Source organism: Megalobrama amblycephala, linkage group LG18, assembly GCF_018812025.1.
Source record: "Megalobrama amblycephala isolate DHTTF-2021 linkage group LG18, ASM1881202v1, whole genome shotgun sequence".
In the NCBI taxonomy this organism is placed as follows: Eukaryota; Metazoa; Chordata; class Actinopteri; order Cypriniformes; family Xenocyprididae; genus Megalobrama; species Megalobrama amblycephala.
In genome coordinates, this window is record NC_063061.1 from 28,043,605 (window position 1) to 28,067,734 (window position 24,130).

General features: G+C 38.4%; 1 protein-coding gene across 8 annotated transcripts; it reads left to right on the forward strand.

Annotated features, from left to right (window-relative positions):
- Nucleotides 1–2,015: 2,015 nt before the first annotated feature.
- On the forward strand, nucleotides 2,016–22,937 carry znf532 (zinc finger protein 532). 8 transcript variants are annotated; one of them, XM_048165916.1, is made up of 12 exons: nucleotides 2,016–2,191; nucleotides 3,443–3,598; nucleotides 3,824–3,884; nucleotides 12,398–12,596; nucleotides 12,722–14,699; nucleotides 15,646–15,827; nucleotides 16,480–16,656; nucleotides 17,726–17,888; nucleotides 18,166–18,477; nucleotides 19,647–19,759; nucleotides 19,916–20,057; nucleotides 20,748–22,937. In XM_048165916.1, the coding sequence occupies exons 4-12, from the start codon at nucleotides 12,451–12,453 to the stop codon at nucleotides 21,264–21,266; spliced, it is 3,732 nt and encodes a 1,243-aa protein (XP_048021873.1). In that variant the 5' UTR covers nucleotides 2,016–2,191; nucleotides 3,443–3,598; nucleotides 3,824–3,884; nucleotides 12,398–12,450; the 3' UTR covers nucleotides 21,267–22,937. The 8 variants fall into 8 exon arrangements, with proteins under 8 accessions (XP_048021873.1, XP_048021866.1, XP_048021870.1 ...); XM_048165909.1 differs by lacking the exon at nucleotides 3,824–3,884 and having other exon boundaries at nucleotides 12,398–14,699; XM_048165913.1 differs by lacking the exons at nucleotides 2,016–2,191; nucleotides 3,443–3,598; nucleotides 3,824–3,884 and adding exons at nucleotides 5,988–6,897; nucleotides 6,991–7,245 and having other exon boundaries at nucleotides 12,398–14,699.
- The last annotated feature ends 1,193 nt before the right edge of the window (nucleotides 22,938–24,130 follow it).

Here is a 24,130-nt window from a genome sequence, read left to right on the forward strand (position 1 = left end):
TTAAGAATTTTTGAGGACGATCTTATAGTAAGCATTATGAAATTACTTGGCACTTGGCACAATGATATTCGCTCTTGATTTCACATCTCTCATCCAGCAAACAATGGCAGAATGGAAGTTCTTGCAAAGCCCATAAAAAGGCATATCATGCCATGAAAAATAAGAAAAGCCTCGATACATTTAAATAGTGTTAATTACATGGCAAACATTGCTCATGCCTGCATTCAATGGCACTGAAGGAAAAAAACACCCCTGGTAACCTCCTAAAAGCTTGTATTGTTCTGTAAAACAGAAAGAACAGATGGGCTCTGATGCTTGCGGTTTCACTTGGATGGAAAAACCAACAAGTGAACAATGTGTGCATGCAGATGAAGTGATATGTGAGCTTTTCTGTGAATTTAAATGATTATACGTGTACGTGAGTTATCATACCGGGATAATATTGAGGGGTGCATTATAATATTTCACGATAGAATGAACAAGATAGCAAAGCCTGAAAAGTATGGATAAGACCTTGAAGGCACTGTCAGTTTTGAAACAGTCCAGCAAAAAGCAGGACAGGCAAGGTGGATTTCTAATGCTGTGGTTTACGTCATCATCACTGATTGAGGCTTATTACGCAAGTTGTTCATGAAATGAAGTTGAATGTCAAAAGAGAAATGTTAGTTTATTGCAATGAGTGGAGGTGATTATTTGAAAGGTCTTGCAAATCAAATTATGTTGCTTTAAAATGTTGATTTTTTTAATGAACTGAAATATTTGCAAGATAGGACCAATAAATGAGAAACATCTAAACACACACTAAAACAGGCAAACTAGACATAACCTGCAGACAGTATGTATTTAATCCAATAACCCTGCAATAATAAAATAATAAAGTGTACATGCAAATAAACACAGCATCACTTTCACCACTAGATGGAACTATTTGTTTTCATTTGAAGGTTACCAACAACATTACACTAACTAGTCTGATCTGTTGACCAGAGAAGAAGGTACATACATTTTATAATACATTTTATAATAATAAAAATCCCAGTCACGGCTGATAATGTTTTATAATAATCTGATTATTTGATTTCATCATGTAAAAAACAAATGCATTTATTTGCAATATTGCAAATGGCTGTATTCTGTATAGTCTGCATTCAAAATCACAATTAAAATGACAATTATTTATCAAGATATTACTTGACTAAGAGTATTGCTTCAGGATATAATAAGCAAACTGCATGAGTAACTTTTTTCAGGTAAGATTAAAGATGAAAAGGTCATAAATGAAAGATGTCAACACAACTCTACCCTTAAAGACATCCAGGTTAAGTGTCCCTGAATTCTGTCAAACATTTAGATTTTAGGCCACTGCTGTCTTAGGGCTATATTTTGACTAAATATGCTCGCCTGTATGTAATATCCACCATTCTGTTTGTGTTTTTTCTGATTCTGATGATTATGTCCACAAACGTGCTATTCACAATCACTTTATAGACATATGTGACCCTGGACCACAGTCGTAAGTCACACGGGTATAGCCTATTTGTAGCAAGAGCCAACAATGCATTGTATGGATCAAAATGATCAATTTTTCTTTTATGCCCAAAATCATTAGGATATTAAGTAAAGATCATGTTCCATGAAGATATTTTGCAAATTTCCTGCTGTAAATATATCAAACATGTATTTTTGTGAGTGGATATGCATTGCTAAGGACTTCATTTGGACAACTTTAAAGGCGATTTTCTCAATATTTAGATTTTTTTGCACCCTCAGATTCCAGATTTTCAAATATTGTATCTCAGCCAAATATCCTAACAAACCATACATCAATAGAAAGCTTATTTCTTCAGCTTTCGGATGATGTATAATTTTCAAAAATTCCCCTTATGATTGGTTTTGTGCTCCAGGGTCACATATTAATAATGTATTTCAATTGTGTACTAGAGACTCCTGTTTATCTACCAGCACACTGCTGATGTGTGCAGCAAAGACTTCTGGGAATCAGGTTTGATCCTATGAGGAGCTGAACTGGGTGGCTGCCACTCACACACCAGTATGTAAACGCATGATGTTAAGCATATCAACAGCTGAATATTATAATAAAAAAATCTCATTCAATAGGAGCATCTTTAAATATTAAGTCCGATCTTGAAGATTATGAGGAGCGAATAGCCATCACCGCAGTGATTCATGGGTAAGTGTGACACACAACTAACAATGCACAAAATGTTCCACTTCCAGCATTTCGCCTTATTTTAAGAGCGTAAGTACATTGCATGGTCTTGTTTTGCGAAAGAGATCAATGATATATGATCTCAGATCATTTACCCGCCGAACTGCCGAAGATTTTCTTTATCCAAGTGCGGTGAAAGAATTGTTCTTATGAGTCGGATCTTTTCAACGAATCTGTTGAATCGGTTCATATAACCGGACTGAACGAATGGTTCACGAACCAGTGGTCCGAGAATTTCTCGAGTCAGCTCCATACGAGAACAAAAAATTAAGCAATATAAAATAACTTTTAAAAAAAGTACATTTTTAAAACACAATACAAAACGTTCAGGAAATAGGGTATTTTGTTGTATTTCGGTGTGCTACACATGTGGTTTTAATGTTTTATTAAACGTTTTCAAACATTTCAACTAAAACGTTTACAGCCAAGAGATCCTAGAATTTGCTTTTTGTCATTTTCTAGATTCTAAATTACTATTACTTCTGAATCTGAATAAAGGCTGCACCAAACTGCACCAAGACACATAAATATGTTTATAAAAACGTAATAAACTGTTTTAAAGCACGCCGGAAGCACGTATGGCGTAATTGCGTCATGACGTAAAAGATTCACTGAATCACTTTTTCTAAAAATGAGCTGTTCAAAAGAGCCGATTTGCTGAATCGTAATCGCAAGTGCTTGTGGGATTGACAGTCACAAAAATCTCACTCATTTAAAACAGTGAAGTACAAAAACGTGGTTATATAACGTAAATGTTCGTTCCATACCGACGCCTTTTGGAAACAGGCTGCAATGTATGGGCAAGCTTTGAGAGAACACTTCCCAATTAAAAAAAACATAATTATTTCGGTTAATAACAGCGAATAAACACTCCGCGGTGTGCGAGAATTCGTGGTGGCGTCATAGAACGTTCTGCAACTCGAATGTTACAATGTTGCAGCTTGTAGTTTTATCACACGATTTAAGGAATCAATAGGACACGGGCGGTCATGTGACTGCGCTTGCATCTCGGGGGGTGGGCAGCAACCTCTCTCCATGTCTTACTGCTGTATTCGGCAGGGGGAAAGCCATGCATTCTCATCTCATTTTAGAGCTGTGCTGTCATGAGGGCTGCTTGCACCCATGAGCAACGTTTTGCAATGCTTTTTGACAGCACTGCAATGTATTCCTGAGTCCCTCTTTCATGAATACTGATGATGTTTGTCATTCTAGGTTGTGCTGTGCATAGCTGAATTTGGTGGTGCAGCAGCAAGAATCATGGCTGGCCTTCTTGCTTTTGATATTTGCCTTTGCTGCCCTGCTGAGAAGAAGAGCCCTCACATGCAAGCTTTTAATTGAGACACAGTCCTTTCTTACAATAACCCACAGGTAGGTCAGCATCTGTTCTTTGCTCTTTGAATTGATCCTTCCGATAGCTGTCATTGTGGAAGGCCAGGAGGGTTGCTGATGATGGTGGGGATACATTACATGCATTTATTGGCCATTGCTGCCGTCATGGTTTTCTGGTATGATTGGAGGTTTTTGTTCGCTGGACTTTAAGTCTGTTGGTTTGTTGTGCAAAAGCTACATGCATTCATGTTCTTCTCATTCCAGAAGTCATCAGAAGTGAACCTCCCTGTAAATGATTCAGGGGCCAGAGCTAAAGAATCCTCATGTAGGCCACAACCACCAATGTTTTCTTTATATAACACAAGAAATTATCGTCATTTTCTTTTTAATATATTTTTAATATTGCATTACAGTAGAAATATAACTTTCTATATTTTTATTTAAAGTCAACATTAAATCAAAATTTATCCCATTTACTTTCTTAATGCATGTCTTGCTTGGATTGGTTCTTTGAAAAAAATGTCTATATTTAATATAAATTTATTAATATATTTATATAAAGTAAATATCAATATATTTAATTAATTTTATATCTAATATTTAATCAAAATGCTGTAACATGCTCAACCTGTTAAAGACTTCACTGTTGATGTCATTACGTAAGCCGTGCAACACTATTGGATTGGACTGGATTGGACTTTTACAAGATGTATTATAAGTCTCTGGTGTCCCCAGAATGTGTCTGTGAAGTTTCAGCTCAAAATACCCCACAGTTCATTTATTATAGATTGTCAAATTTGCCCCCATTTGGTTGTGAGCAAAAATATGCCGTTCTTGTGTGTGTCCCTTTAAATGCAAATGAGCTGCTGCTCCTGGCCTGAAGAGGGCGGAGCTTTAACAGCTCATGCTTAGGTTGCTCAACAACAACAAAGCTGGAGAATCTCACGCAGCCAAAATGAGGATTGTCAGTAATGGTGTTCAGCCTTACATTGTTCAAACCGGAGTCAGACACTGATGGAGAGACTCAGGAACAACTTTTAGAATGCATCTGGACGTTTCTGAACGGTTAGTGGATAAATTTATGTAGTTGATTCAACTCATTGACTAGCAGTCCCTCAGTTTGTGAAGAAGTTCGGCGTAAAATGACGGCATGACAACAACACTCTACTACAACATCCCTTCCTCTTTTCTAAAGAAGCCCGACATGGCCTTTTGTAGCGTGTTCCCGGGGGCAGGGTTTATGTAAATTTTAGGTTAGCGACGTCACCAACCTGGGAAGAAGCTTGTTGTAGTTCCTACCAGCAGTTTGTTGTAGTCCTTAAACAGTGATTTCTGTAAAACAAAATATCTCCCTTTGCATTGAAGTTTGAGCATCTTTGCAGATGTTGTTTATGCGCTAACAGCAACATTACACAGAAACTAAAGTTAAAAAAAGTGAAATTATAATCAACCAGCCCTTTAACAAATAGCCAGACAACAATTTAGGCATTGTGTGTTTGTAATCTTGATTTCGGTTCGGCTGCATACTGGCACTTTTCACAATACACTCAATTTCCAATGGATAAATCTAGTCCCGTCCTTTATTTTTTTCTGATTGAAATTGAATATTTAGTCAGCAATATTGTTTGTAATAATTCATTATAGTTGGAATATAACTTTCTCCATTTTTATTTAAAGTCAACAAGAAATCAAAATCGACCCCATTTACTTTCTTCATGCATGTCATTATTATATTATAAGTGACTTTTGGACAAAAATATCTTTGTAATATTAAAGGGTTAGTTCACCCAAAAATGAAAATTCTGTCATTTATTACTTGCCTTCATGCCGTTCTACACCCGTAAGACCTTCGTTAATCTTCGGAACACAAATTAAAAGAAATCCGATGGCTCCGTGAGGCCTTCATAGGGAGCAATGACATTTCCTTTCTAAAGATCCATAAAGGTACTAAAAACATATTTAAATCGGTTCATGTGAGTACAGTGGTTCAATATTAATATTATAAAGCGATGAGAATATTTTTGGTGCGCAAAAAAAAACAAAATAATGACTTATATAGTGATGGCCGATTTCAAAACACTGCTTCAGGAAGCTTCGGTGCATATCGTATCCACATCGGATTTCAACTAAAATATCTTAATTTGTGTTCCGAAGATGAACGAAGGTCTTACGGGTGTGGAACGACATGAGGGTGAGTAATAAATGACAGAATTTTCATTTTTGGGTGAACTAACCCTTTACATCCTGTGAAACGACATGACTGCTGATGTCATCACATAGGCCTTACAATGCTATTGGATAATGCTAACCAATAGCCAAACAACTGTTTTGTGGCATTGTGTTTTTGTAAACTCACATTTGGTTATGCTGCATACTGCCCATTTTTCACAATCCAGTGACTTCACAATGAATGAAATCTCTGTTTTTTACATCAGATAATGGAAGTACAATAGGTTGCGAATGGCAGTTTATGTTGACTTTAAAGAAAAATAACCAAACGGAATCTGTGTTGTTCTGATATGTGACTCATATGTTATCTAGTGTTGGGAATAGCATTTGGTTTGGTATTTTCTGCTTTGTTAGGGTGTCTCAGATTAGCTTGTTTGCTTGACAAAGGCCAAACGGCAGAAACAAGTGCTTATTTTTACATTTGCGGCTTAGTAAATTGCGCCATAGGGCCATAATTTAAGTAAACAACACCATCACTGCATTGAATGATTATTATAGATAATGTCACTTGGTTTTATTTATCTTTTTGATGCTACAAATATACCTGAGCCAAAAGGATTGAATATTTCAGCATGCACCCGTATGAAAAAAAAACGACACGCAAACACGATTCAACTGCATTCTATCTTCAATCTAGCCAACGCCATCATGGGCCTTTGTTCTTCCTGCTTGCAGTCTCTCATTCCAGAAGAGCTTCCCTTCTCCCCTTACACCCCTCCTTCCAGTCACGTCTCATATTCCCTCATTATTTCTCCACCTCTCCTCTGCCTGTTTCTCTCATCTATCTGCCTTTCTCCTCAAATCTGTTTGTCTTCTTTGGCTGCAGCAGCTGGTTGCAGTCCTGAGCCAGAGTCTCATCCCGCGTCCCCCTCCCCCCCACGAGTGCACTCAAAGACAAAAGGCCAGGGCTGCTTGTCAGAACACTGCCCCCTTCCTCCCTGCGCTGCCGTGCATCTGCAGAGGAGAGAGTGACCTATAGAACAAGAACCAGCAGGCTCATAGTGAAGAGAAAAAAAATCACACTCATACAGAATGGGGCCTGGCTGGACTGACGTCTTGCATAAGCCTTTCCACGAAGATTCCCGGTAGTAGGGCCGAGGAGAAGCGGGGTAGGGCGAGAGCCTACTTTTTCCCTGTTTGTGTGTCTCTGCGTGTGTGTTTTTATACGTGTCACGGCCTTTGTTTTCTCTCTCGTTTGGCAGAGACCGGACACGGTTGCCCAGGGCTGGAGGATTAGGGGACGAGCGGCTGATTTTAATTGACAAAGATCCGTGTTTCTCACTGGTTTTCTGGGGGAAAAACGAGAGGAGGAAGCAGGGACACTGGCTAGAAGAGAGGAACAGGGACCATGGAGAGAGTGAGGGAGAGAGAGAGAGGGAGAGGGGAGGCAGAGAAGGAAGTAGAAACAGTCCAGTGCTGCAGAATGGGGTAAAAGCGAGAGGCACAATCAAAAAGAGGTCAGGTACCGAGCCTGTTTAAATTCTACTTGCTGTCTCTGTGTCTTGTTTTCTTCTGTCAGGAAACGGTGATCATCTTGTGGTTTTGGTTTACAGGGTGCTTGTGGGTTTCCTTTGGAATGTGCATCTGCTGTTTGGCTTTTCATTTCTCCTTCTCTCATCCATCCATCAATCCATATAAACCAGCTCAGAGCCTCTGGTGTGCATGTATTTTTCATAAACATCCTCCATAGTCTCGTGTTTTTCAGGCCTAGCGTTTGATTCGGCTCGGCAACGTGAATTGTACACGCATTCTGAACACAAACCTCTCTGATAATATTAACACACACTCAAAGCAGGAGTATTTTGCAGGAATATTGAAGATTTGATGAAGAAACTGGCAGCTCCCGTGTCTCCTGTGTGGCTGCACTGCAGCACACACATTATGCAGGGTGACCGGAACCGGCTGAAACCGGTTTGAGGCAGACGAGGAGGCTAGGAAACAATACAGTCACTGTGCTACAGGCAGATAGCCGACTGCTTCATGGCAGCCAAAATGGCAAAGGGGTCTTCAGGAGTGATACAGCCCCGAGCAGGGATGTCAGAGAGACAGTCTTTACACACCTCGAGACGGTTATGCACATCAGGGATGGGAGGCAGCCATGAGAACTGAGCAGATATGGTGACCGTGGGTCACTGTGTGCTGTTATTCATAGTGGTCGCCATCCAGAATGGTCTTTGGCATGCCAGCCCTCCTGGTGGATCGTTTCTTGATGGGCCCTGCCTAGTGCAAAAAGTGGATTTTTTTTTTCCCCCCTCTGCTGTCAGGGAGAAAGGAGGAGGAGGAGGGGGTGGTGGTGTTTTGTTGTGGAGGTGGTAAGAGGAAGGAAGAAGGGAAGCAAAGCAAGATTGTTTGCTGTAGTTGTCGGAACACCGAGGGTGAGGAGTGGCTCATTTGCATGTTTCCACTTCTATATGTTTGCATGTGTGTGTGTGTGTGTGTTCACTTTTATTATGTGTGATATTCTATATTGTTGGCTACCGCGTCGTACAGTGGCCTGATTTTAAAGGCCTCGGATAGAAACCCGAGAATCACAGTTGTTCTCCTGTGAGTGGCACCCTCATTTGAAATCAGGCTGCTGTAAATGTGTTTAGGCCCCATACTGGCTTCAACTGCTTAATGTATTTCATTAAAATCCTCTTGTCCTTGTGTTATTTCTCTCATTCCTTTTCTGTCTTTTGTTTGCTGCTCCTTCTCTGCTTACACGCCTTACCACATTGGCTCCATTGTGTGCGGGGAAGGCCGTCTTGGCCCTGCATACCCTGTGCGTGCAGATGTTATTAGCTGTAATGGAGGCAGGGCTGCAGTGCTCTCTTCCATTTCAATAAAAGCAGCAGTAGCAGGAGTAATGGGGGTGGCTAACCGTAGCACAGCACAGCTTTATTTTCCTTATGATTAACACTTTAAATACGCCAAATGGTGATGTTCATATGTTGTGTTTTTAGTCTGTGCTGATATTGTAGGATCAACCTTATGGAGGACCAAATCTGTTATTTTTTCTTTATAAAATGTATTGTTTTTTACACAATGTGGTCTTTTTTCTATGTGGTTATTTTATAAATTCATTATTTGTTGTATAATTTAAAGATATTTTAATTCTTTATTCATTTCTTTAGTCATTTGTTACATTTTGTTGTTTTTGTATTATACAAATGTATTCTTTTATCCATAATGTCACTTTTAATTATTTCTTTATTTCTTATGTTTGCAGATTTGGTCCTGCATTCTAGTGCCTTTGCAAAAAAATTGCAAAAAAAAAAAAAATGCTTAGGCTTAATAAATTCAGTATTTCGAATTCCTCAGTTTTCTGTTTCTTTATTTTTTAATGTTTAGATTATGTTTTACACGTTATATTTGGGCAATTCTTACTATTTTTCTGCACCTTTATATACTGGATTATTTACTGGTATAAAACTCCTTTAAAAATTGCCAAATAATTCACCTTTCCATTTTTATTTACATCTGTTTAGCCGAACTCAATTTGTATCTCAGTAAGAGGTGCTTTTTATTGAATGTTTGTAATAAGTTTATGCATTTGGTGCATAGATTTTTAATAGTTTTAATGCCTCGAAAAGACATTTAGTTGTGGTAATTTTATATATTGCATAGTTTAACGCAAGAATACTTCTCCGGTTTTCCCGCGCATCCTTAACCCTCTGGAGTCTGAGGCTGATTTGGGGCCTGGAGAAGTTTTGACATGCCCTGACATTTGTGCTTTTTTCAGTTGTTCATAAACATATTAATGACACAAGTGTCATTACACTGTATTCAGCACAAACTAGGCTACCATAATATGTGAGGAACATGTGTGTACATGTTTGTGTTTTTGAAGGAATAACGTTTATGCGTGGTTACTGAAAAAACAAAAAACTTAAGTCACTGATATAAGGCCAATAAAAGTATATTAAATCTGTGTTCACAAGACTTTTGGGTATTGAAGGTTGTAGACTAGAGTTTTTGCTTCAAAATTATGTAAAAATTATGCTGACTACTCTTTCATTTATAACAATATACTGATTTAGTTTTTGTAAGACACTTTTTGCCAAGAAACACGGTATGCGAGGAGGCGTGAATCTCCATGAATAATGGCTCATTCTCACCTGTGAAGACAAAAGAATTGAATAGTAATGACCTGAAAAGACTTGCATATTAATGAGGCATTTCAGTCAGGTAGGCTGTGAAAAAAAACTTCTGTGATGTCTCAAGCTCATCATGGTATATGAAACATACAGAAAAATTTTATTACAATATAAAATAATGGTTTTATATTATACTTTAAAATATAATGTATTTCTGTGATGCAAAGAGTCTGAATATAGGCTTTTAGTTTAAAAGCATGCACATTTGGAGAAATATAGGATTCTCATATGTTTATGTCAATTTTCTATACAGAGGAGTTATTTTTTATTTAATATTCATTGTTATCTCTATGAGCGCTGGTGTTTGCAATTCATACTGCAGCCGGAGGGCGCTCTGTGCATTTTAGTCCACAAATTCACCTAAGAAGAAGACGATATTCCATGAATGGTGTTTACCAATTCATACTACAGCCGGAGGGCGCTAAAGAAACAAAAACTCACTTAAAACTTATCAATAGAAGAAAACAAACAGGAATTTACTGAATGTCTTCCAGAGATCGCTAACCATGGCTTTTTCATCCAGATAAACAATTTTCAAGGCAATAAATACACGATTGAGATGATGAATGCATGTGTTGTCTCTGAATTTGCCTGTGAATAGCGCTGGCTCCGTGGGTGTGGCCGCATTAGTGGGTAATGAGCTGAATCACGGACTTCTGACATGGCTCTCTTTTCATACAGATTACATAAACACAGAATGTTTGTTTTCGATTTGACTTGCACGATTTAAAACCTGACATTTCAACGTTTTGTTAGACATAAGTATTAATTTTTTGTGATTAGTATTCACTAAGTTACACTTCATTTTCTGAGAACTATCAGATTGGACTTCGTTCAGAGGGAGATGAGAGATCACGCATCATGTTAGTTTTCTTTATTTTACAAAAAGCACAACATTTTGTTTTTACTCTGAGAGTATACAAATAAAAGGAGATATTCTATAGTTTCAATTGATGTATTACTTATGTTTCTATGACAAAAAATGACGGAGTATTTTAAGTCTGTTTTGCTGCAATGTGAAAAAAAAACCTGCAAAACGCGCCGGCGCGTTTTTAGACCTCAGAGTGTTAAAAGGTCTGCAATTTGAAAAATAGATTTTTCAAATTGCTGGCCATAAAAAGTCTTATTTTTACATATGAGAGGTCTTAAATTTTAGATGACACGTTGACTTGGGCATATCTAAATCACTTACTATCTAAAACTATCTCATTAGCGTACATAGCCTTCTTTCTTTGTGGATTTGCTTGTTCACGTGACAATTCGCGGCATTTACGACAGTCACAGCATGTGCTGTCTCCTGCACGCGAAAGGAAGAGAGAAGCAGAAGAAATGGGTAAATGTTAGTTCAGTTATGTGCGTAGGGGTGTGTGTGATATGTATGGTCTATGATGTTATCATAATTATTGTTTTAACGATGTACGAGCTGAGTTTGTCACTCAAGCTTTCACTGCGCGATGTAGGCTATGCAGATATATGCCCCAAAAATTCAAGATACAGGGGCATATGATGAATACATCATACGTAGTTATATTACAATATCTCACAAGCAAGTGCTGCTTTCCCCAAATATCAGCACGATTGTCAATGTGATATTTATTTTATACAGTTAAACGATAAGTTACATTGTGAGTACATTTTAGATACAGTTTTGTGTCCGTGCAGCAGACAGCGATGATTTTACTGACTGAATCCGTGTTTTGAACGAATCAGCTTCGTTCCTGAATGAACAAATCGGTTGAATGAATGATTCACTCATTAAGACAGTGTCTTGCTGCCACCTACTGGTATTTTTAGTTTTATATTTAAAGTGTATTTTAATTAAAAAGTTTAAAGTAGAAATCATTTCATATTTAAATATTGAATTAAATTTATGTAGACTAATTGTAAATGCATTGCAAATATATTAATGCCGCTTCTGTGTCACCTGCTCACCTCTGCATTACAAAGATGGATTTTGTTGATAATGATTTCGTTTGATTGGTAACAGACCTATACTGTGTTATTATTCTAATTGAATTGAATTTGAATGTTAGAATTTGACATAAAAAGTGATGCATACATCTAATAAGTTTAGAAAAAAAAAGAACTAACTGGTAAAAGTGACTCTGGAAATCAGTTGAAGGTGGCAAATATTGCCCCTTAATAAAGATGTTGATTTCTGTTACTGCTATGAACTAACCATAGCACAGAATATGAATAATATGAATGTCTTCATGAGTCAGCTGTCCACAACAGGCCTAAAACAGCCATGGTACCAGCAAAAAAAACACACTCAACAAAATATCATCTAATCTAATTATCATTATCAACAAACTTTTGAAACAACTTTGAAAATATCAATATATGTACACTTCAGGTCTTAAAAAGGTCTTAAAAAGCCTTAAATTTGACTTTTAAAAAATGTGCAGCAACCCTTTTCTCTAATTGTAATACAGAGTGTAATATAGAATGTCTTTTCCCTTTTTTCTCAAAGGTGTTTAGCTCATTCTTATAAGACCATGGGCGACATGAAAACCCCAGACTTTGATGATCTGCTTGCAGCCTTTGACATTCCTGATATGGTCGATCCCAAGGCTGCCATTGAGTCCGGCCATGATGATCATGAGGGACAACTCAAACACCATGCCCACCATGAAGAGGACTCCCATGTCTCTTCCGGTCCAGATGTTGGGGTTAGTGTTATTGTTAAGAACGTCCGGAATTTTGATACCACTGAACATCTCTCAGAGAAAGATGTTCATCCCACTGTAGGAAATGGACTGCACAACGGTTTCTTGCCTGTTTCACCCAACAATAGATACAGTAAAGAGAGTAACAAGCTTCAAAAAAGTGAAATCCATGGGATGGCAGGAAATATCTCCACATTCAACCAGTTTAGTCCCATCTCCAGTGCCGAGGAGTTTGATGATGATGACAAGATTGAAGTAGATGACCCTGCTGATAAACAAAGTAATTTACCATTTAGACCAAACCCTCTAACTGGTCTGAGCACAAAGAAAAAAGAGCCTCAATCTCAACTCACCAAACCAGATGTTCCATCTAGACCAAGAACAAATGGCAACTACAATCATATGAAAGTTGAGAATGGTAGCAGCACCAATGGCACAATGGAACACTCAAACCTGTATGACTCTCAAAAACCAAGAAAAACTGAGGAGCCCTCCAAAGAAACCTCCAGATCCCAAGAAGCAAAAGAGCCTGGAGAACCAGTCATTGAGTTGAGCACGGCCAACCTCTCCCAGGCCAAGGCCAAATCATCTGCAAAGCTCTCATCCTGCATTGCTGCAATTGCAGCACTCAGTGCAAAGAAAGCTAGCACAGAAGCAATGTCTCCAGACTCCCTTGCTACACCTCAAGACTCACCAAGAGAGGCTAAAGAGATCCCTAAGGTTACAGAGAAATCACCAGAACAGGAGTCAGCTCTGGAGCTTGGCAAGAAGATGCTTTCGAAACAACCTGAGAGTCCTTGCAGTGTTACCAGCGAAAGCAGCAGCAAAGAGTCTCCAACATCTCCAGCAGGATCCATACCAGTCATTCCCAAAGTCCGCATCAAAACAATCAAGACATCATCAGGGCAGATCAAGAGGACAGTTACCAGAATTCTGCCCGAGTTTGATCCTGACGTCTTGAAGAAAGGTATTGATTCTTCATCCAATGTTGTCTCTTCTCTGCTGTCCTCTCCAACCTCGACTTCTGTTTTCTCATCTCCCACCAGAACAACTTTGCCAACCACAGTAGTAGCAACTTCTGGAGGCTCTGCCATTGAGGTAACTAAACAAATGACCATCAAACCCGTGGCCACTGCCTTTTTACCCGTTTCAGCCGTCAAGACGGCAGGTTCCCAAGTAATTAATCTGAAACTTGCCAACAATACAACTGTAAAGGCGACTGTCATACCGGCGGCATCCGTTCAGAGTGCCAGCAGCGCCATCCTCAAAGCTGCTAATGCCATTCAGCAACAAACTGTCATGGTGCCTGCTTCCAGCCTAACAAACACCAAACTTGTGCCAAAGACAGTCCACTTAACTAACTTAAATCTCTTGCCTCAGAATCCATCAACGGCTGAGCTCCACCAGGTCCTGACCAAGTCCCAACAGCCCCTCAAACAAGCCATGTTGGCCCAACAACAACAAAAGAAAGTGTCTCGGGTCCAGGTCCTAACCAGCTCCCAGAGCTCAGTGGTAGAGGCCTTCAATAAGGTTTTGAGTAGCATTAACCCAGTGCCAGTTTATGTACCCAATCTCAGCCCTCCGACTTCTGCCTGTATATCCTTACCATCCCGTGGCTACAAGTGCTTAGAATGTGGTGATTCCTTTGCCCTGGAAAAAAGCCTCACTCAGCATTATGACCGTAGAAGTGTTCGCATTGAGGTCACTTGCAACCACTGCGCCAAAAACCTGGTCTTCTACAACAAGTGCAGCCTTCTATCACATGCTAGGGGACACAAAGACAAAGGGGTTGTCATGCAGTGTTCACATCTCATCTTGAAGCCAATTCCAGCTGACCAGATGATCCTAGCACCATCAATAACCTCCAGCGCTCCCACTTCTTCAGCTAATCTTGGATCCTCCATAGTGGGGAGTCAAGGAAAGGGAAACCCAACCACAGTGATCTCCGCACCCTCTTCAGCCCCCGTTGTTGCTGCCATGCCACTGGATAAGGACGCCTCCAAGGTCTGCAAATCGAATCTGAAGTGCTTGGAGTGTAGTGAGACATTTCAGGAAGAATCATCTCTTGCAATGCACTACCAGCAGGCTCCCGAGTCAGGTGGACAGGTGGGTGCATGTATTATTTGTGATTATTTGTAAGAGTTGGAAAGATCCTCAGCTTCCTTCTGTGTTGTAGTCGAGACCAGCTCATTTGAGTCAGAGTCCAGGCCAAGACCTGAAGAGGGTAGAGTCCAACCTTAAAGGGGACCTATTATGACCCTTTTACAAAATGTAATATGTCTCTGGTGTACCCAGAATGTGTCTGTGAAGTTTTAGCTAAAAATACCCCACAGATCATTTATTATAGCTTGTCAAATTTGCCCCTATTTGGGTGTGAGCAAAAACATGCCATTTTGTGTGTCCCTTTAAATGCAAATGAGTTGCTGCTCCCTGACCGCTTTCCAGAAGAGGGCGGAGCTTTAACAGCTCGCGCTTCGGTTGCTCAACAACAACAACGCGGCTAAAATTATGATTGTCAGTAACAGTGTTCAGACTTACATTGTACAATCTGTAGTCGGACACTGATGGAGAGACTCAGGAGGAGGTTACAACTTTTCGAATGCAACTGGACGTTTCAGGCTAACATTGATGATTGCTATCAAATGCTATGAATGGTCTAATATTTTCTCCAAAATATTGTTCGGACAGAAACGCTCCTTTTTTAGAAATCGAGCTTGCCAAGGTCAACTTACAGGCTATCCAAACTAATAAGACTCTAAATAGTGTTCTGTGCTTGAGTGTGCAGCCAACGACAGAACAGTTAGCATGCTTCGCTCAAACTTTTGCCATGGTGTTAGAACTTGCGAAAACAAAATGACAGTGCAGAAAACATGCAGCTTAAGGGGTGGTAATATAATAATAAGATCCCTTTCCTACATCAGTAGGGGAGCGAAGTCTGAGTGGTAATTAAGTACTACAACACTGGCTTCCTCTTTTATTTACAGAAGTAGTTAAAAGTTGTGTTAAAGACCTTTTTAACAAATAGTTTGTGCTTTTCTTTCAACTAAAACAGAAAACCTGCACCATTTGCCAAATGCTACTGCCAAACCAGTGTAGCTTTGCTTCCCATCTGCGGATCCATCAGCACAAGTCTCCATATATCTGCCCTGAATGTGGAGCTATCTGTCGGTCTGTCCATTTTCAGTCCCATGTGACCAAGAACTGCCTGCACTACACACGCCGAGTGGGCTATCGGTTAGTACTGCATTACTCCCTATAACTGTCAAGGCCAAGACAAGCTCCATGATTCCTAGAAATAGCTTTATTTTTCAAGTATAATATATTTGTTTATTACTTATTTATTTATGCAAAGCAAATTAATACAACACTGGGGGGCATTTAACCTCAGCCAGAGATTATCAAAACTGTGTAGTTATTTTCACTGACCACTAGGGGTGTAGCAATGCATAATGCCACAATATTTCACAATTCAAAAATGCAGCAACATGCGTTGAGGATATGAAAAATTGATTGCAATAAGAAACTTTTTTAGGGCGTATGAAGTCACGAATTCATTGTCATGTATTGAACCAATTTGTGAGATGAGTGTATCCACCCCTACTGACCTCTTTTTATTCTTATTTCTGAGTTGACTTAAAAGCTCCTATTTATGCATAAAACATGTATTGAAATAAAAAAGGTGCCTAAGTGTTTAATTGGGTTTGAGTGGAATATGAAACAAGGGCTCGTCATGCTTTCAAAACAGCAATCACAGAGCTATTCACTGTTATTATACTGCCATTCACCCATGATTGATGCCGCATTAAAGGTGACTGGCGTCGATTATGGAAACAAAAAAAGAGTTATATTAAAGAATAACACTTTCTTTTTTCTTCTTTGGTCATAGCTGTGTTCACTGTAGTGTCATCTTCGCTGACGTTGCTGCTCTCAAATCACACATTCAGGGGTCGCACTGTGAAATCTTCTACAAATGCCCCATCTGCCCCATGGCTTTTAAATCGGCCCCCGGTACACATTCCCACGCCTACACCCAGCATCCAGGAGTTAAAATCGGAGAGCCTAAGTGAGTAATTTCTCTATACATTTATAGAATTTATAAAATAGTGTGATTGATTCATGATATCGTCTTTCTCCAGTTTTCGTTCTTGAAGGTTTTTTTTGAGAAACCACATGGTTAAGTAAAGGAAAATCTATAAATAGCCAGTCATGAAACCAAAATAAACCCAAATGGGTCATCTGATTTCATATTCTATTTATTACTTGACAAATGAGTTAATAAATAGACGTGAAATATTGATTTGAGTTGAAGTAATTGTATTATGTGAGAAGAAACCCTGGAACATGAAACACACAGCTAAGTTTTTCTGGGAAAATGGGCTGTTATTCAATTGAGCAGTCATTATACAAAAATATTTGACCTCAGAGCGCCACAATATACCAATCAGAAACAAGTATTTCATAGAGCTGTGTAAGATTGTTTATTGCAGATGATACTAATGGGTAGTTATGCTTTGAAGATGTATAGTTAGTGTTCTACCCTTAGTGAAAAAAAACAATCCACGATGATATTTTCCTATCGTGCAAAAGCACGCGTAGACTAAACACTGCCATCATTCTGACAAAACAAGCTTGCAGTAATTCTTAGTAGTAGTAGAGTGGAGGGAAACTCAATAGGAGTGTCAAATCGGTTCTTTTATAACTCATACGCCACTGACCTTTTCAGGTGCAGAAAGAAATTATGTACGGTGGCTTTAATTAGTGTGTCCTCTCTTTGAACCCAACCACTCCCCATGAGGCCTGTCATGTTCATCAGCACTTGTTAATGAAAAGGCCAGATGGTTTGTTTGTACTTCCTGTGTTACCTGTATCCATGTTGGAAACATGATCAGCTGGTTTATTGACAACGTGAGCGTTTAATGCAGATGTCTGACACATAAATGAGCTGATAAGCTTCCGTATGGAATAATTCCTTCAACACAATGCTTACTTTATAGACAGAGAATGTTGTTTTGTTCGGCCTGAGCTATTCAACCTTGTAATATATAGGTGTACATTCCTACTTCTCAAGTAGGAACAGGCAACCAAACAAAAATGCTCTTTTCACTGACAATGTATTATGTGTTGTTTTGCAGGCTGATCTACAAGTGCTCCATGTGTGACACAGTTTTTACCCAGCAGACTTTGCTCTACACGCACTTTGACCAGCACATATCTAATCAGAAAGTATCTGTCTTCAAGTGTCCAGACTGTTCGATGCACTATGCCCAAAAGCAGCTCATGTTGGATCATATTAAAGTAAGGGAGTCAAATCTGTGATTTTTTTTTTTTTTTTTAAATTAATTGTCATTTGCCATAATAAATTGTATCAACAGGTCATTTAAATTATATTTAAATTTAAAAACATATATATATATATATATTTTTTATTATAAATTTTAATAAAAAATTGTAATTGTAAAAAAAAAAGTTGTACTTAAGAAAACTTTTTATTATTTAATATTAAAAATGATAATAATAAAATATTGATTAAATTATAATATATTTTAATAATAAAATTATTATTTCTTTCAAGTCCATGCATGGCACCTTGAAGACCATCGAAGGCCCTCCAAACCTGGGCATCAATCTCCCTCTCAGCTCCAAACCTACAAATTCCATGAGCCCAAATAACAACAACAACAACAAGGAGAGCAGCTCTATCAACAGCCTCGAGAAGGGAGAGAAGAAGCCAACATCCCCGACAAAGAAGAACAGTAATGGGACAGACCTTCCCAAGAAAGTCCCATCGTCAACTTCCTGCCCTGGCTGGACCTGCAGGGAGTGCGACCGCTTGTTTACACAGAGAGAAGTCTTCATCTCGCACATGAAAAGAGAGCATGGAAAGGTAAAATATAATGAAGCACAACTGTTTTATACCAGTTTTAGTTAGGGGTTCAAGCACTTAGTGCCTATTTTAATTGTTAAAATTTCCAAGGATCAGCATTTTCCCATAAAAGCGATCAGGCAGGTCAAACTGTAAGTCACAGAGACTTGAAACTTTGAGGGCTGGTAGTACTCATACAGTCTTCAAAGTCAGCAAGTCTTGCCCCCAATCGGCCTGAAAGGGGCGCTACAAAGGTCAAAAGTATGAAATGGCTCATAACTCCTTAAAGGTGCTAAAGAGGATGTTTTGTTTTATACTTTTTTGCAATAATACTTGAAACTGTCTTTACTAACTGATAAAAGGAATAATATTAATATACATCATCTGTGCACGAGGTAGGCCCTTAAAAACATCAGCCAATCGTTTACGCGATCATCGTGTAAACGATTGGCCCTCTGGCTTGTCAATCACTGCCATGACGTTCCTTGTGAGAGACGAGCGCGGCTGCGCTCTCCAGTAACTTTCCACATTGACGCATCTCAAAACCATGTCCGCCACTGGCCACTGAAGTTTGAGCAGCTATCAGACAAGGTTAACAGGCAGATAGGAACAAAACTCGCTGGGCCTGTTTGAATCACGGCCCTAGAGGCCTGTGAGAAATTTGAAATAAATCGGACACTTTTTCATGTGCGTAAAGGATTTTTCGCACACATCCACGACATTCGTACCACATGGTAGAACTCCTCATTCTAGCAACTTTGCCTCTAGGACCGCCGTTGTCCACCGAATCGTTCGTTAAATATCGTTAAATACTGGAGGTTATTTTTAACTTTGGCAAACTAGGTTTTTGGCTCAACCTCGATAACTGTTCAAAAGCTTAAACCATAAATTTCCTATGGTAAATTGCCTGTATTGCCTGTAAATGTTCTTTTCCATCTCTGATCGAGATAGTTACAGGCTTGCTAATTAAAACATTATACCTATGCTCTTTCTGCCTTAGCATTAAAGCTCTTGAATTTCGATAATTGCTGCTCGCAGTTATATTTCTAATAATTAGTTTATAAAGACCCAGGGCTATAGGAACAATCTGAAAAGTATGGAAGACACATTATGAACTTTGTTGAATGTATGTACATTATTGCACCTGTATGGGCATGATTATGAAAGTCTCTTTCTTTCTGCAACAACAGCAACTGAAAAAGCATCCATGTCGACAGTGTGAAAAGTCCTTCAGTTCCTCTCACAGTTTATGTAGACACAACCGAATCAAACACAAGGGACTACGGAAGGTCTACTCATGTCCGTGAGTATCATGTGTTTCTGGACCGTCCATTAGTTTCATCCATGCTTGTGATTTCAATTCTAGATTCCTCACGCATGCTTAAAACACTTTATTTTACTCTAAAGCTAATCACAAACATTTATGAGTGTCAAACAGATCTCTCTTTGGTTTTCTCAGACACTGTCCAGAACTTAGTCGCACTTTCACCAAAAGACTGCTGCTAGAGAAACACATTCAATTGGTCCATGGCATCAAAGACACAGAGGCCAAGCTTCCAGCAGATTCCAGCAGCACAGAGGTCACCGTGGATAAAGAGCAGGTAACCAACAGACAGACTAGCACATTTGCATTTGTATTGTCTGGGACTCTTGCAAGTGTATTAGACACTACTGTTCAAAAGTTTGGAATCTGTAAGATTTTTTAAATGTTTTTGAAAGAATGTGCTCATCAAGGCTGCATTTGATCAAAAACACAGTACAATTTTGTGAAATATAATTTTTATTATATGCTTTCTATTTTAATATATTTTAAAATGTAATGTAATCATTACTTCATTCTTCAGTGTCACATGATCCTTCAAAATTCATTCTAATATGCTGATTTGCTGTTCAAGAAACATTTCTTGTTTTTAATATTGAAAACAACTGTGCTGCTTAATTTTTTTTGTGGAAACCTTGATACATTTTTCTTTCAGGATTCTTTGATGAATATAAAGTTGAAAAGAACAGCATTTATTTAAAATAGAAATATTTTGTAACATTAAAACAGTCTTAACTGTCACTTGTGATCAATTTAATGCATGCTTGCTGAATAAAACTATCAATTTCTTTAAAATTACCAGTACCATATTGTATATTAGATTTTTTCTAATTTTTTCTAAACTTTTTGAGATCTGTTAAAATGCTGTGATGTCTTAAAACCATTATTTTTAGTCTTAAATGTTTTGTTTTTTTAATAATAACTTGCTAACAAAATATAAAATTGTTTTCATTTTGTTTTGTATCCTCAGTTACCCAGTCCTAAACGAAAGCACCACTCTGAAGATGAGGATGCCGAGAGGGAAGAGCAAGTGGAGGAGGCCGGAGGGGACGTGACCCCTGGTCAGCGGTCCAAGAGCTCATCCTCGCAACCTCTGAAGAAGCTGAAGATCAATGTCTTCAAAACACACAAATGTGCCGTGTGTAGCTTCACCACCGAGGACATTGTGCGTTTCCACGAGCACATTCCCCAGCACAAGACCGACGTCTCGTCCTACCAGTGCCGTGAATGCGGCCTGTGCTACACCTCGCACCACTCCCTGTCCCGGCACCTGTTCATCGTGCACAAGATGAAGGAGGCCCAAGGACTCGGACGTCACAACGGTCAGCAGGAGAATACGCCTAACCCGGAGTCCAACGATGGAATCCCGGACACTCAATGTAAAGTATGTTCCAAAACTTTTGAAACGGAGGGAGCCTTAAACACACACATGCGGACACATGGAATGGCCTTCATTAAGTCCAAACGGCTGAGTGCAGCTGAGAAGTAAGAGCGAGGTAGTGCCCCCTAGTGGATGGATGTTGGTTTGCAAGGAATTATTTGTATGTTGAACGTGTAGAAATGTTTCACGTTGTATTCCTTCACTTTGGCCTCTTTGTATGCTCATTTGTTGTGCATACGTATATACATATATATATATATATATATATAAATATACATATATACGAAATGTATAAATCTATACACACAGAATGTGTGTTTAAAGATGTGTAATATATTAAAAACTGATTTATGTGTATTTAATTATCTATGAGAACACATTTTGTATACTTTATGATAGATGTTTGTATGCGTGTTGGATAGACCTTTTTATAGATTCCTTTTTATTTTCTATTTTAGACTGTTCTCGTTGTTTTCTCGTGAGAGCAGATACTGTCCAAACGGCTGTCTCAGTCTTCTTGGGATGCACTTTCGGTCCTAATTCCCGAACTGCTGCTAATAAAAGTGCACGGAATGTCACAGTTACACTTCTCAGTGAGACATTTTGCACTCCAAAAAGGACAATCAGTCCACAACCTACAACACGAGCAGGAAAAGTGTCTCCTAAAGCAGCCGAAAACGGCGTTTGAATGAATTTTGGTCATGGAATTGAGCCCGAAAGCTTTTTTTATGGTGTGTTTCTGTTCTGTGAATTAGTCTACTATAATTTAGCACTACGGAAGAACAAGACATGAAGGTAGTTCTTTAAATTTATATATCTCAGCCACTGCCAAGAGGTCGTGTTGAATCGATATGTGCTTTTTAACTTTAAGGTGTCGTCACACCCGGACGATTCTCCTCACTTCATTTCTTCTCAGGCAGCTTGTTTCAAATCATCATCACTTTGAGTTATGTTTGACTGGATTTGTATTTTGGATTATTAACATACTAGAGTGTGTTAGCTTTGGCCTGTTATCAAGAACCACATTTCAAATTCATGCCCATTTAATTTTGTGGTACTTTGGGAAGCTTTTATTTGTAATTTGAATCCAAAACCACTTTGCCCTGCAGATATGTGAAAGTATAAATGAAACAAATACTGAATATGTCCATTTAGCCCATTTCATTTGAAACCAAAGTTCCTTTCCTATACGCGACACCCCACTTGTTTTCTCGTTCATGGAATCAGTAAATCATAAGTGCTTATATGCTATACATTGTGCTCAAGTGCCTCCGGCGCTCAAAAGCCAAATGTAGATTTGACATCAACATCCTAATGTGCGTGTTTTTTTAGAGCAGCATGTTATGGAAAATTCTCAAGTATAGTGTTCCACTGACTCACATGCTAAGTGTGATAAAAAGGGGGGAGGGGGGCAACAAATGCTGCCTTCACTATAAATGAATGTTTTGGTCAAATGTGAAAGAGCTGTAAAATTTCTTTACATTTTTTCGCTCTGACTCTGCTGTAGCATATAATTTCGACGTTTCACTTCATAATGAGCTCAATCGTGAAAGTACTACGGTTCTTTTTTTATTTGTCCCTCATTCCATCTCGAAACGCTGTATTTTGCTCTCCTTTTCCTTTGGACGGATATATGAGTACTATTGAGGACGCATATGTGCATGAGAGAAGCCATTCACAGTGGTTCTGTTTTATAGAATGTCTTGCTGATGTTCGGTAGACCTTGTTCTATGTTTGTGCAAAAAATAGTTATCATTAATAAATGATACATAAACAATACTACGTGTCTAAATGGGTTTCGAGTTTATTCTGTGCTTCAGAAATGTCTGTTTCATTAGCTTGAAAGCATTTTCCTGTTAGCCACTGGTCTTGGTCACCATTGTTACAAGGGAATTAAATGTCAGGATTCTCAGAATAAGGGACCGGCGTGAAACGTAATGTGACTTTAAAATCAATCACTGTACAAATCTGAGGCATTAGAGAAAATATCATTTTATAAAGTTGTAAAATATGCTACATGTTAAGATTCATTAATATTTCTGCCTTAAATATCCGTTATTTTTCTGGCAAATGTTGTCACTTTTTTAGTTTTTTTATTCTTATTAGTTTTAATTCTTTAAATTTTTTAGGTTTTATTGAAATATTATTTATTTGTCTTTTGTTTCTCCTTTAAATGAGACAATTTTGATATTCAGTAAGAGTATAGCAATATAAAACGTATAGGTCATTTAGTTTCAAATCCAACAAATTTCAGAAACTTCCCTGGCTCAAATTTTTGATTTTGTTAATATTTTTTCTGTAGGAAGACAAACATAAATAGTGATGAAAGCCAAAATATTAAATGTCACGGATGCATAATTACTGAAGTAATTCACTATTTTGTAGAGGGGGTTCAAATGACCATTTTCACCTGAGAAATGGAGTCAAATTAGAGGAGTGTAAAATGGCTTTAGAAAGATGGCAGCATCATTATTTTAATTTTACACAGAGATTTGTAGGTCTATTAGTATAATCTGTTGACTTTAGCAGTCTTTGTTTCATTATATGCCAATGGTGACAGTTCAGAAAGCACTTCTTGTGTTTTTTTTTTTTTTTTTTGCCTCAAGTTTGCATGCCTGTAACTCAAGAAGTATTAAAGATATCTTAATATCCTTTTGGTATTTTAATTTTAAAGGCCCTCGATGGCTCAATCCCAGAGATATGGAGATCTTAATGCAGCTCTATGAGTAAATTGGTAAATTGTACACATTTTCAATGGTCAAAAACCAAACGTGGGTCACTTTGCATACAGCTGATATATTTTGCATTGAAAGAGGAATGTCTGAAGAATAAATCATGTTTAAACTAGAAATGTATCTTATTTCCCTCTATCAAAAGAATTGCATAAAACATAACTCCCTGAGTACCAAAAATCAACTGAAAATGGTTGAGGCACATTAACTTGCTCTCAAAAGTATATTCATTAGAATCTA